General features: G+C 40.3%; 1 protein-coding gene across 1 annotated transcript; it reads left to right on the plus strand.

The window, feature by feature from the left end:
- Positions 1-9,043: 9,043 nt before the first annotated feature.
- LOC102981940 (E3 ubiquitin-protein ligase RNF167-like) lies at positions 9,044-10,109 on the plus strand. The gene is given in 2 exon segments (XM_055086359.1): positions 9,044-9,097; positions 9,099-10,109. Coding segments are annotated over 2 exon segments (1,065 nt in total).
- Positions 10,110-13,825: the final 3,716 nt, after the last annotated feature.

The following is a 13,825-nucleotide window of genomic DNA, read 5'->3' on the forward strand; positions in this document are numbered from 1 at the left end:
GTAAGTTTATTCCTAGGTATTTTATTCCTTTTGTTACAGTGGTAAATGGGAGGGTTTCCTTGATTTCTCTTTCAGATTTTTCATCATTAGTGTATAGGAATGTAAGAGATATAAACAAGATGGAAAGACAACCCTCAGAATGGGAGAAAATATTTGCAAATGAAGCAACTGACAAAGGATTAATCTCCAAAATATACAAGCAGCTCATGCAGCTCAGTATCAAAAAACAGCCATAAAAGGAAACAAAATTGAGTTATTTGTAGTGAGCTGGATGGACCTAGATTCTGTCATACAGAGGGAAATAAGTCAAAAGAGAAAAACAAATACTGTATGCTAACACATATATATGGAATCTAAAAAAATAAAAATGGTTCTGAAGAGCCTAGGGGCAGGACAGGAATAAAGACACAGATGTAGAGAATGGACTTGAGGACACAGGGAGGGGAAAGGTTAAGCTGGGATGAAGTGAGAGAGTGGCATGGACATATATACACTACCAAATGTAAAATAGCTAGTGGGAAGCAGCTGCATAACAAAGGGAGATCAGCTCGGTGCTTTGTGTCCATCTAGAGAGGTGGGACAGGGAGGGTGGGAGGGAGACACAAGAGGGAAGAGATTTGCAGATATATGCATAGGTATAGCTGATTCACTTCGTTACACAGCAGAAACTAACACACCATTGTAAAGCAATTAAACTCCAAAAAAGTGTTAAAAAATATATACATATATATAAAGTAAAATAAAAAAGAAAAGAAATGATCTGCAATGTTCTCTATCTCTGTTTCTTACTTTACTGGAAAATAATTATTTTGAGTTGCAACCTGTTAGGTTTGGTTATTATTAGTAAACATCAGCTGATTTTGCTTCTGCTTTGGCGTTACAATTTCAAGTTTGTAACTTTCATGAATTTAAATAACTTAAATTTTAAATTAAAGAAACATTGCATATTCCCAAAGGATGGTTCCTGATAACAATAAGTGACATTTACTTAATTTTTGCACATGAGATTAAAGTTTTTGGTTAAAGTTTTGGTTAAATTTTTGCACATGAGATAAGTTTTCTCATCCTGTGAATCATGCCATTTGGATGAATTTTACATTATTTTCAAAAACCTGAGCATCCTGATACATTCCTATAAATTCCATACTTTGGGAGTTTCAGGCCAACTTTAAATCTAATTTAATAATAGTAAAAAAATGTTATTCTATTTTTTGATAGCTCTGAACTTTATATAGGTTACATCTATGAGCAAGCCAATCAGTGGAATCAATGCCATGTCATAGACATTATGATTAAAACCCAGACCCTAGAAGAGGGGAAATAGAGGCAAAAATAGGAAGAAGATAGCAACAAGATAGACAAAGTCGGGCTGCCCTTTTGAGAAGCACACAGAAAATGCACAGGGTACAGTGATCACAAATTTCATTGTTGACTTTAGGACAAGTTGACATTCTTGTTTTTATCTTTTTTTGTTGTTGTTTGTTTGTTTGTTTTTTGTGGTACGCGGGACTCTCACTGTTGTGGCCTCTCCTGTTGCGGAGCACAGGCTCCGGATGCACAGGCTCAGTGGCCATGGCTCGCAGGCCCAGCCACTCCGCAGCATGTGGGATCCTCCCGGACCGGGGCACAAACCCGTGTCCCCTGCATTGGCAGGCGGACTCTCAACCACTACGCCACCAGGGAAACCCTATCTTTTTTAATCAATATTTTTTTCCTGATTTTCTTATCCTGCTATTAGTGTAAGGATACAGAGAAAACGTACACTTTAGCTGCTGTTAAAGATAATAATTGTAAACGGTGATGGATCTTGCTGAAAAGACACTTTCTAAATTCAGGTTGGGGGGAAGAAGGGAGCTCCTTGTCATAATAAAGGAAGGAGAGGGAGCATGAAGCAGGTGTAGTGTTGCAGAAGGCAAGGTTGGAGAGGACAGCCAGTGGCTGGGGATGGAAAGCATGCATTTAGGAAAAGAGACAGTTGAATGAAGATTTATTTTTAGTGGAGTCCTAGGGATCCAACTGAAACAAACTTTTGATAATCCTACCCAAATTAGGATATTCTGGATGCAGATAGATTTCTTAAAGAAGCTGGTAAAGGAGTTGAGATCTGAGTTAAGGTTGTATAGGGGTCAAAAAAGTTGAGTTTAGTAGCAAAGGTAATTGTCTATTTCTTTTTAAAAAATTTTTTATTTTATATTGGTGCATAGCTGACTAACAATGTTGTGTTAGTTTCAGGTGTAGAGCAAAGTGAATCAGGTATACATATACATGTACCTATTCTTTTTCAAATTCTTTTCCCACTTAGATTATTGCAGAATATTGAGCAGTGTTCCCTGTGCTATACAATAAGTCCTTGCTGGTTATCTATTTTAAATATAGCAGTGTGTACATGTCAATCGCAAATTTCTTTGAATGATTAAAAACTACTATTAATACACAAAAGTAAAGTTTCAAAATTAGATTTTATTATCTTTAATTTAAAAGCCTTGTCTTAAGTGATATACTGCCTGTATAGAGCACATTAACAGAAACACAGTCAAGTAATAAAAATTAATTAAAAGATTAAATTGATAGTACTAAAAATGATGGAGGGAAACTAATTCACAAACTGCAGTTTACAGATTAAAGTCCTTTTCTCTGATCATCTCTCTACCAATATCTTTCATATCCTGTGGCTGCTCAGAAAACTTTCTATTTACTCCTCTCTCTCCAACCCCCAGACTCTCAACCCCATCACAATCTCCAATTCCAGTCTAATCCCAATAAATAGCAGCAGATATTTATTCAACATCTACAACTAATGAAGCAATCTGCTGAATGATGAAGATACATCCATCAGTGGATAAAGCAGAAAAGGAGTTCCTGTCTTCACAATCTTCTGGCATTCGTTCTAGTGTGGGAAATAGATAATAAAAAAGAAAAATAATTAAAATATATAATATCTCAGAAACATGTATGTGCGTGTATATATATATGTATATAATGTCAAAAACATAAAAGATGAGAACCAAAAGCAGTGATGATGAGTCTGCCATGTCTGTTGGACGTGGTGGTGGTCACTGAAGTTCTTACTAAGAAAGAGATTTTCAGAATAAACTTTACAGAAGTGAAGAAGCAGCCATGCAACTATAGAAGGGAAGAGTATTCTAGGCTGAGGGAATGTCAAGTATAAAAAGTTTGTTTGTGTAGTAATTCTGGCATGTTCAAGGATGGGGAAGGAGGCCTGTGTGGTGAAGAAGAGAGTAGAAGGAGATTAGGGGAAGGGTCAGAGAATGTGTGTGACTTTACACGTAATAGAAAGACTTTTCCTTTTACTCTGCATGAGATGGAGGCCGTTGGGAATTTCTGAGTAAAAGAGCAATACTACCTTATTCTGTTTGAACAGTTGAGAATAGAAGCACTAGAGTGAAGGGAGACAAGGTAGACACAAGAAACTCAATCAGGAGACTTTTACAATAATTTAGGAGAGAAACAACAGTGTTTGGACAAGGGTGATGGTAATGAGGGTGATAAGAGGTAGCAAGATCCTGAATACACTTTGAAGTTAGCACCAATGGAAATATTTTTCATAGACCATATGGGAGTTGAGGAAAAAAGAAGAATGGAATTGTTGTCACCTATGACAGCAAGCACTGAGGATGAGTTAGTTTGGAGACGAATACTAGAAACTCAGTTTTGAATATGTTACGTTTGAGATGCCTAGTATATACTCAAAAGGGTAGGTCAGGTAGGCATCTGGCTATATGAGTTTGAGTCTGGATTTTGGAGAGAAGTCTGAGCGAGAGATATTAACTTGGGAGTATATAGGTGGTATTTTAATCTATGAAACTGGCTGTGAACACTAAGGGAGTGAATGCAGACAATATAAGGATAAAGACTGAGCTTTGGGCATTCCAAATTTTGGCATGGGGCGAATAAAAGGAACCCATAAGAGACAGGCAGGAATAGCCAGGGAGATAGTGAGAAAACAAGATGAAGGCACTGATCTGGACACAAAAGGAGGAAAGTGTTTCCAGGACAAGGATGTGATTAGTTGGGTTAATGTTTCCGATAGCTTCAGTCTAATGACTAAAAAATGGTCATTGGGTTTAGTGATATGGAGAGCACTAATGACCTTGAGAAGAACAGTTTCAGTGGAGTTATGAGACAAATCATGACTGGAGAAGGTTCAATAGAAGAGGTGGAGAAACACTGGAGACGGTGAATTATAAAGAAGGCCCTTTTCAAGGAGTTTTGCCTTAAAGAGAAAAAGATAAAGAGAGCAACAGTTAGCAAGGAAAGTAGGGTCAAAAGAGGATTTTTGTTTTATCTATTTATCTAACTACCAATCTATCTATCGTCATCTATCTATCATCTATTATCTATCTCTATCATGTCTTCATTCATTCGTTCATATTTATTCCATTGCCATGTCTCAGAGTGGCAGGAAGCAAAGTTGTTGGTTGAGAGTGAGAACTGTAGGCAGTTTTGGAGGTTTGTTGAGGGAAAAGCAGGGATGAAATGAACATCAAGAGAATGGAGGAATTTGGCCTGGTGAAATACAGTAGCTAAGTCAATCTTCCCTTGGAGTACGACAAGACCTCTGAAGTGGTCCCCTTAAACCATGAGATCCCGCAGGAGACTTATTCTGTGTTACTGCTTCTTGTGCTCAGCACAGATATGTTCCAGACAGACTTTTTCTGATCAATGCAACTATGTGAGGCTCATCACTATCACCAGAAACATGTAATGCCATGGATCACTGTGTGAACAGGCTCAACATCCAACGTAGGGGCTCTTCTGCTGATGATAGAGTACTTGGAGGGATGTTATACAGGGGTTAGACAATTGTCTCAAAGAGGAGGGGTGCTATACTTCCTTTAGAGAAACCACTATGTCGTTAGTAATAAAAGGGGAGCAGCACCTTAGCACCCCTTCAAAAAGCCAGTATTAGGGCTTACTTGAGTGGTAACGATCATACGTTTAGACCAGATAGAATGATTGTGTTTTTTTCCTTATCCGTGTTCAGCGGCGCAAGGACAGACCTGGAGCAAGAGGCTGTAGTTTGCTCAGACACAGTTCTACGAAGAGAGGGGCAAGGGAGTTGAGGGTATGTGCAAGGGAGGGGTGATAATGACTGACCAGGGTAAAAGTTGGAGAGGAGGAAAGAGGATATGAAGCCTGGGAAGAAAGGGAGGAAAGAGAGAAAAAAATGGCAAGATGGTGTAATTGCTGAAGCACTAGAGAGAGCGAAGTAGAAAGGTAATATGGATGGTCAGAGACTGGAAGACTAGAAATTAATACTACGGAGGGTTTGCAGTTATTGGAATAGCAAGATGACAAGGCATCTGGACCCCGCTTTAACTCCTTCCACTTTTCCTTTTTCTTCTTCTCTCCAATAGCTCCATCTTCTAAAAGTAAATCATCCCTTACAAGCTGGAAAATGCAGAATCTTACCCAAAAGAATGGAGTGGGGAAAGACAGGGTGATGGTGAAGAGGCCATGGAAACCTACAAAGAAAGAGGGTAGACAGTAGGGCAGCTGAGATGTTGGAATACGTCACATTTCAGATGTTTTCTTTTTTAACTCTTAAAAATCATTTATTTTTACAAACTTGAGTTATTGATTGATAACTATATTTCAATAAAATAATCTTGTATCTCTTTGTCTACAACATGGGTGAGCTGAAAATTGAGAAAAATCTATATGATCACCAGTTGTTTAGATAATGCAACGCCCATCAACAACTTGACTCTTTTTCCACTATTGAATTGACTAATTGCTTTCTCCCACTGGAAGAACACAATATGGATTTGAAGGCTTATACAAGAGCCCAGATTGCCTGATACCATATCAAGGGGATCTATTGTTCTATATTACACATTTTCTTTTGTTTAAACTTTTCTGAGAAGGCCATTTCTAAACAGAGAAGAGGAAGCGGGAGGAGAGCTTTATTTCTTTTGGGAAAGCTAAAGATAGAGTTAGGAAGCTGCTGAAGTTATGGAAATCCTTAAAAATATATCCTCTCATATGAAGAATAGTGGGCAAAGGCAAATAGTTCTGATAGTCCTTAGAAGCTAAATGTTCTGGACTAAGATAATTATGGGTCATTAGTGAAAACTAATGAGGATTTGATCTGTACTATCTAACCACAAAATGAAGATAGCTTACCAAGTTAAGCTAATGCATTTGTATTTGATTTAAGAGACATTTAAAAATTATATCTTCATACATGCATAATTATACACACATATATAATTATATATGTTATCTCTATAAATATGTTACATATAAATTTTATAGAGATAGTATATATTTTATATATTAACTATACGTGTGAATAATATGTATATTTAACATAAATTTTATAGAATCTCAGTAATAATTGGCTATAGCCTTTTGGTGAGTTCATTAGGTTTTTGACGAAATGACTTCCTCCACAGCAGTTTTATTTCTCGGACAGAATCCTTGCACTAGAGACAGTAGAGTTGGAAAATAGAGTCTCGCTCCCCTGAACTGGGAGGATGTGTCAGGACCCTCCATTTGCAGACGCCCTTCCAAGGCTCTGTTCTTGATTTTGAAACCACATTTGATTTTGTTTTTGTTTTTTAATTGAAGAAGTTCCCCAAATTGATAAACTCTAGGACTAAAGAAGCCTGGGTCCAACTCTGCCTTTGACCATTTTAAACACAGAAGCATTCAGTCTAGACAGCTGAATAATTCTATATGTTCTAATTCTAATGTAGTCTGGTGTAATATAAAACCCCAGACTCATTAAGTATTCTTTCCTTCCCCAGCTCAGGTCCAAATCAGGCTATGAAAGTTTGAGGCCCTAGGGGTGCGGGGTGGGAGGACTCTACTGGCTTCTCTTGTCTTTGCTCCCCTCCTGCTTTGGTCTCTGGTTAGCCTCCACTCTTGACCTCTCTAAAACTGGTCTCTGGGGCAATAGTCACAGGTGGCTGGTGCAGTAGCAATGTGGTGTGTGTGCCTGGCCCCACAGCAAATGATCCCAGATCGACTCCTTGTCTCTTATACATTGCTTTGGTGGATTTCTTGTCAATTTTTTTCTACTGAGTCTTCTAGGCTCCTAATCTGATAGGACAATATCTTTCCTGGGCTGGCTATCTGAGAGTTCTCCTCTGCCCCTAGATTCCAGTATCCACTCCTCTGTTTCAGTGTCCCTTTGCCCTTTCAGATCAAGTGCTCCATGGAATCTCTTCTAAGGGCTCCCCATAGCAAGGTCCATATTTGGAATTTGAGAAACTTCTCTGGGTGTGGAAACACTGCTTGACCCAACGTACTCCCCTCCTCTTTCTCCGAGCCTCAAATTTCACAAGTGTCTCTAAGTCACTTTTCCTTGGCTTGAGGTTGAGGGGAAGCACCACCTCACTTCCCCATGAATGTGTGTGGTTGTCAACATAGCTCACTGACAGTTCTCTCTAAAGAAATCATCTCAGTCCTTCAATCTTTTTAGACTGAGGACAGCTACTAGCTAACGCTGGCAGGACCACTTTGGTATTCCTCTCTTCTCTCCTCCACACCTCTCTGAAGATCCTGAAGGAATGGTTTAGACTAGCATCTGTCTTACATCTAGGTGGACTTGGAGCTTATTGTTTTGTGCTTCACCTTGGAGGGGTTATGTGGAAGCAGGAACAGTGGCATTTAATAACCTGTTCTAGTTCCAAATTGGAAAATACAGGAAAATAGAGATGAAACAAATCTGGAAGTGTATTTCGGCAAGTGGAACCAATGTACAAAAATGGCCGGATAATACTGTAATGTGAGACGCTGTCCACCCAAGTCTGGAGGGATAACTCGGAGCGCTGTGCTCAGAATAAAACCTTTCCATTTCTGACTGGGCCAATCCGGCGCATCTTTATTTAAAGTGGCCTATAATTTCCTTTTCTAATCTAGGTTTTGACCTCTTGGTATACCACTTAAAGAGAAAAAGGATAGCTGTATGCAAATGCAAAATCTAAGAACTAAGGGATACTTTTTCATATTGTAAATGGGCCCACAAGGAATAGAATCTACCTCGGTCTCAACAATTTTATATACCGGCTATTTCCTTGGTCATATAGATCCAATTCCACATCAAAACCTCCAGGCCTCTACAATATCCTCGAAAAATGTACTGTCCAAACACCCAGCAGGTTAACACCTTCTAGCCTAAACTGGTCCTCGTGAAGAAATAAGATTTTTTTTCCTATCTCCATGCTGTGTTTGACACAGAAATAGAAATTTATTAGTTTAAAAGACTGTATTGGGTCACTGGGATAAAATGATTAAAATGTTAAATGCTTTTAATACAGATGATCCTTGGTTATCTGTATCATGAGGGCAGCATTTGTGAATTATCTCAGATGTCAGTTACTTGTTTGGGAGATAGGACAACAAAGGACTCGCACTTGTGGATACTGGTACACATTCTTAGTTAGAATCAACTGCCATAAAACTTACATCAAAATTAATAATCTGCTAGACATTTCTCCATTTGGCTTGTTTTGACGCAAGATCGAGTGAGCCAGGCTAAACCAGAGTTAGGAGGTCTCTGGAGACAGACTCTGAAAGATTTCCGCTGATGGGGCGGAAATGTGGAGAGCACTCTCCCGAGACCTGAAGGTACCGCGGCGGTAGTGGCGGCAGCAGCTAGAGGAAGGAAGAGAGGACCGGAAGTGCTTCATCTTGAGCGTACAATGCCGGAAGCAGCCTGACTTTCTTTACCGGAAGCCCTTTGCCCGGGGATAGGAAAACGGCCCACCTGGCTGGAAGTCCCACTCCTTGAGCTCCCCAACTCTTCCAGAAGTTTTGCTGTCACTTGTACTTGCCCCGTCCTCTTTTCCAGTTTTATCTGTATACCGGGAAAGGGTACATGATTGTCTTTCTCCTAGCTCCACTAAACGAGTTAGAGCAGGGGTTCCCTCCCTATACCCCCATGTTGCTGCAGAGTAGCACCTGGGGGTGGCTGGACCTCTGGGATCCCGAAGGAAGGGGGAGAGGGCTCAGAACTCCTCTTCTGCTTCTGCCACTAAGACGCGGCCTCCTCAGCCTTTCCCCCACTGCTGCCATGCACCCTGCGGCCCTCCGTCTTCCTGCGGTCGTGGACACTGTGCTGTGAGGAGCGAGCGGCTCCTGTCACGGGGCTCATTCGAGTGACTTCAGACCACAACGGCAGCATGGACTTTGCAGACCTCCCAGCTCTCTTTGGGGCTGCCTTGAGCCGGGAGGGACTTAAGGGGTTCCTTGTGGAGGCTCGCCCAGGCAACGCCTGCAGCCCCATTGCTCCACCGCCCCCAGCCCGGGTCAGTGGGTCCGTTTTCATTGCACTGCTTCCAAGATTTGACTGCAACTTTGACCTCAAAGTCCTAAATGCTCAGAAGGCTGGGTATGGTGCAGCTGTGGTGCACAATGTGAATTCCAATGAACTTCTGAGCATGCTGTGGAATAATGAGGAAATCCAGCAGCAGGTCTGGATCCCGTCTGTGTTTATCAGCGAGAGGAGCTCTAAGTACTTGCGTGACCTCTTTGTCTACCAGAAGGGGGCTCAGGTGCTTCTGGTCCCAGATGATGGATTCCTCTTGGCCTATTGCCTCCTCCTCTTCTCAGGGATTTTGGGAGTGCTAATTTGGGGCACGGGAGCGATGTTGAGAGTTCATTGTATTCAGCCCCAGAAAGAGTGCCAGAGAAAACCACTGACCAAAGAGCAACTGAAACAGATTCCTACACATGACTATCAGAAGGGAGACCAGTATGATGTCTGTGCTGTCTGCCTGGATGAATATGAGGATGGGGACAAGCTGAGGGTACTAACCTGTGCTCGTGCCTGTCACTGCTGCTGTGTGGACCCGTGGCTCACTAAGACCCAGAAGACCTGCCCCATCTGCAAGCAGCCTGTTCCTCGGGATCCTGTGGAGGAGGAACAGGAGGAAGGAACTCATGGGCAAGTGGGCCATGGGGAAGGGGGCCCAAGGGGCCACCCTGCCTCAGAACGGACCCCACTTCTGGGCTCCAAGACTGCACTTCCCACCTCCTTTGGCTCCCTAGCCCCAGCCCCCTTTGTGTTTCTTGGGTCTTCAACAGATCCCTCACCCTCTCCATCCTCCTCTTCCTCTTGGGCTGTCATCCTGATCTAATACTCCCTTTCTTTCCCACCTTTGGCAACCTATTTGCATAGCCCCTCTTCCTCCCTCAAGTCTTCTCTGTTGAGGGATAGGAGATATTCCTATGCCAGGTTTCTCCCTAACCCAACCCCATCCTTTTGAGGGGGTTCGACGTGCAAAGTGACTGGGTCTTCACTTACTGCGTTAATAAAATTTTTTTGTGGACTTAAAAAAAAATTCAGATGCATGTGAAAGCCATAGGCGAAAGCTGTCAAAAACAATTTAAAAGAGCATATTTTTTTATTATTTGTGTCAAGGATGAAAAGATAATTAGAAATATTATTTTAAGTAACTCTTAAGAGTGTCTTAAATTTATGTTGGGATATTAACATTTCACATTTGACTTCACAATGTAATTTCTGAAATCTAAAAATTTCAGTGCCTCTCCTTTAACCATTTTAGATCGGGTGTATATGAAGTAATCTACACTTGTCTAAATGTTTAGTTGTCATCAGCTAATGCCTGAAGAGGGCAAAGCCGTTGCAATGTCTCCATGGTCATGAGAAAAAATATCTTGGTTGTAGGTCTCTGGTCCTCTGCTTTTCCTGTAAAGTGACTGTGTGAGAAGATTCTGTTGTTTTATAGCTTGTTGGCATTAGTATTCTAATCCTACTAATTGGGGTGGAATTTTAAGAGCATGCTTTTTAGCTTTGTCTTTTCATCTCTTGGAATTAAGAAACTATTTAAATGAAGGAAACGTGCAACATCAAATACTTTTCACCTGAGAGTGGTAATTGTTCAGCCATACCAAGTATCTTCTGTGACTGGAGGTGCCCATGTAATTGTATAAAATGGAAGTTAGCTAATAGGGGATCATTAAATATGTCCTTTCTTTTTAGAAATTAAGGTCATTTTCACCCTTTAATGATTGTTAATGTTAGCTAAGCTAGTTTTCATTTGCATGGCCAATTTCATCTCATCTCAAAGTTCCAGGCACTACATTGATAATGCAAATTACTAAATACTCTCAGTATAACTCTGTTATTTGGATTAGAATGTTCTGTTTCATGCAAGCCTTGAAATAAACACTTAAACCACCCTGAAAGCCTTCTATCTTGGAATGCCGAATCAATAGTCATAAGAAGATTTACTATTTAAATTAATACATAGTTTTGTTTCCATGAAGATGCATTTAAAATCATAATTTTAGAGCTAAGATCCTATTAAATCAATTGTTGATACTACTGCAACTGATTATTCTATTCACTAATGTTATGCTCCAGTCTTTTTGAGTTGATATTTCTCACAAAATGCATCCTTTGGCTGGAGGTTGCATGGAAATGTATGCATTGGCAAGCATTACCCAACATTGAGGGCTGCAGTATGTTGGGGTCCCCAGGGAACAGACTCTGAGGTGGAGCTTTGTGTGCATTAGTTGAGTGAGTTTAGGAAGCAGAACTGGGCAGAGGTAAAAGTTGGAGGATGGTGTGGTTGCACCCGAAGCCTCAGCAGACCCCACCCCAGAGGGCACTGGAGCTGTGATGGCCTTGTAGAATTGTCCCAAATTGAAGCAAAAGAGCTGAATCCACATGCCCCTGAAGTAACCAGTCGTTTCTTACAGGCCGTCGCAGGGGAAGAGGAGTGGCCTTGGGCTGGGTAGTTTTGTTCATACAAGGACAATTCCTGGAGAGAGACCCAGCTCTCTTTGCACAGTCACTGTATGAACACATGGAGTGGCATACAACATTCAGAAACGATGGCGTGAGGGCAGGAGCGTGAAGAAAAGGAAGGCTGAGCTAAGCACACCGTAAGAATTAAGGTTCCTCTTCTTTCTGCTGTACTGTGTTCTGTTTTATAGTAGATCATAAAGAAGATACAATTCACAGATTCTTGTTTATTCTGCCATCAGCATTGGTGATCACAAATGCACTAATTATTGTTTGGACTAGATGAAGACACTTAAATTCAGCACTTCTTACTGTCCATCCTATTTTTGCTACAATCACATTTTTTTTTGGTCAACCTATTAAGCACTGTTGAAATGACCTGCTTTCCCTCATGAGATGCTTCTATGCAGCATGGTTCTGTGTGGATTGTCTCTTAAGTGCTCACAATGACAGAACTATTTCCTTGGGTTATTTGGGGGAAACCTAAATCTCCCACTCACCGCTAGAAAGCCCCATCTATCTATTATTTACAAATGGCAGGGCTATCTTCCCTAGGTCCTCATTTCCATATTGCACATAATGGGACTCAACACCTTAGAGACTGTGATGGCATATTTTACTCAACATACCATAGGAGAGCATTTCTTTTGGTAAGAGTTTTCTCTCAATCCTCCTCAAATCACCTTTCCTAGGTCCCAGGTCTCAACTCTGTCCCCTTCACATTTATTTTGCTAGTTTCCTCACATGGATATACTTTAATCTTTGCAGAATTCATATGATGGAATATTTGACAAATAAGATATATCTTTGAATTTAAATTCGTGTATTTTTTCCAGTCAAAACCATTTTAGAAAATTTTTAGGACTTTTAAAAAGTGATTTGTGAAAATGTTTTTTAAAGACAACGCAGAATTATTATGACTTAATTTTATTTTTTTAAAAGATACTATTTTATTTTTCAAGTTTGTTGTATGGCACCTCCCTAGACTGTAAATTCCTTAAGGGAAGAAACAATAAATTTAACCTCATTATCCTGAGGTACAAGCCGGAGATTGTCACATACCTGAATGCATACATAAATGAATATTTCAAAATCATTTCTTTAAAATTTGATTATATGAATGAGGTTTTAAACATTTGTTTTTTCATAACGAATGTGTCTTGTACCAAGTCAATGTGGAGAGAAGTCAGTGGCATGCTTTTAAAGATGTATTGATGGTAACAAAGGCACTGCAAAGTTCCATTGTCTCTTTTTCCCAGATAGCCATCCTAACTCCACACATTTAAAAAATCTCTTCATCCGTTCATTCATCCACTCCTCCATACTTCCACCCAACTAATCAACCAGTCATTCATTCTGTAAATATTAAGTTGTATACTGGTTATATAACAGTATCAAGATAGATATGACCCTGCCCTCATGTGGAGAAGAGACTATTAAGCCCATCACATAAAATATGAGAAATAGTGTTATGGAAAAATACACCTCTAATAATTCTCAGAGTAGAGACCTTTAGATGGGGAAAAGAATCTAGAAATCATGGGGGAGGAAATAAAAATTATGCTGAGACCTCGAGGGTGGATAGGGGTTGATCAAGAAATGAGGAGAGGCAGAGTGAAGCATAATGTCCGTAAACCTAAAGGGAAAGAGATCATGATGTGTTCTAGGACCAAAAAAAGACTTTCAGTGTTTCTAGGGCTCGAACTGTGAAGAAGGGTGTAAAGAGTGATGAGGCAGCTAGTATGAGTAGGGGCCGGAACCTGAAAGGCTCAATAAACTGTGTCAACTTAAAAAATATGCGCAACCTAAAAGTTGAGAGTTATGTATTATTCGGTGGGAAGTTTTAGGACTTCAAGCCCGGGAGGTAGCATCTCAAGTGACCCCGAGAGACCTTCTCAGAGGAGGTGGACGGGAGAGCCAGGTTTTACAGAAGTTTTGCAACAAAGAGCAGGTAGTCTGAAAGTCAAAAGATGATTGTTAAAGGAAAACCAGATATGTCAAGTTAAGGAATTTAGCGCTTTTCTATGTATGAGAAGATGGAAGAATCTGGGTTTTTATTTTGAAAAATCTATTTGAAAAGCA

Source organism: Physeter macrocephalus, chromosome 8, assembly GCF_002837175.3.
Source record: "Physeter macrocephalus isolate SW-GA chromosome 8, ASM283717v5, whole genome shotgun sequence".
NCBI classification, from domain to species: Eukaryota; Metazoa; Chordata; class Mammalia; order Artiodactyla; family Physeteridae; genus Physeter; species Physeter macrocephalus.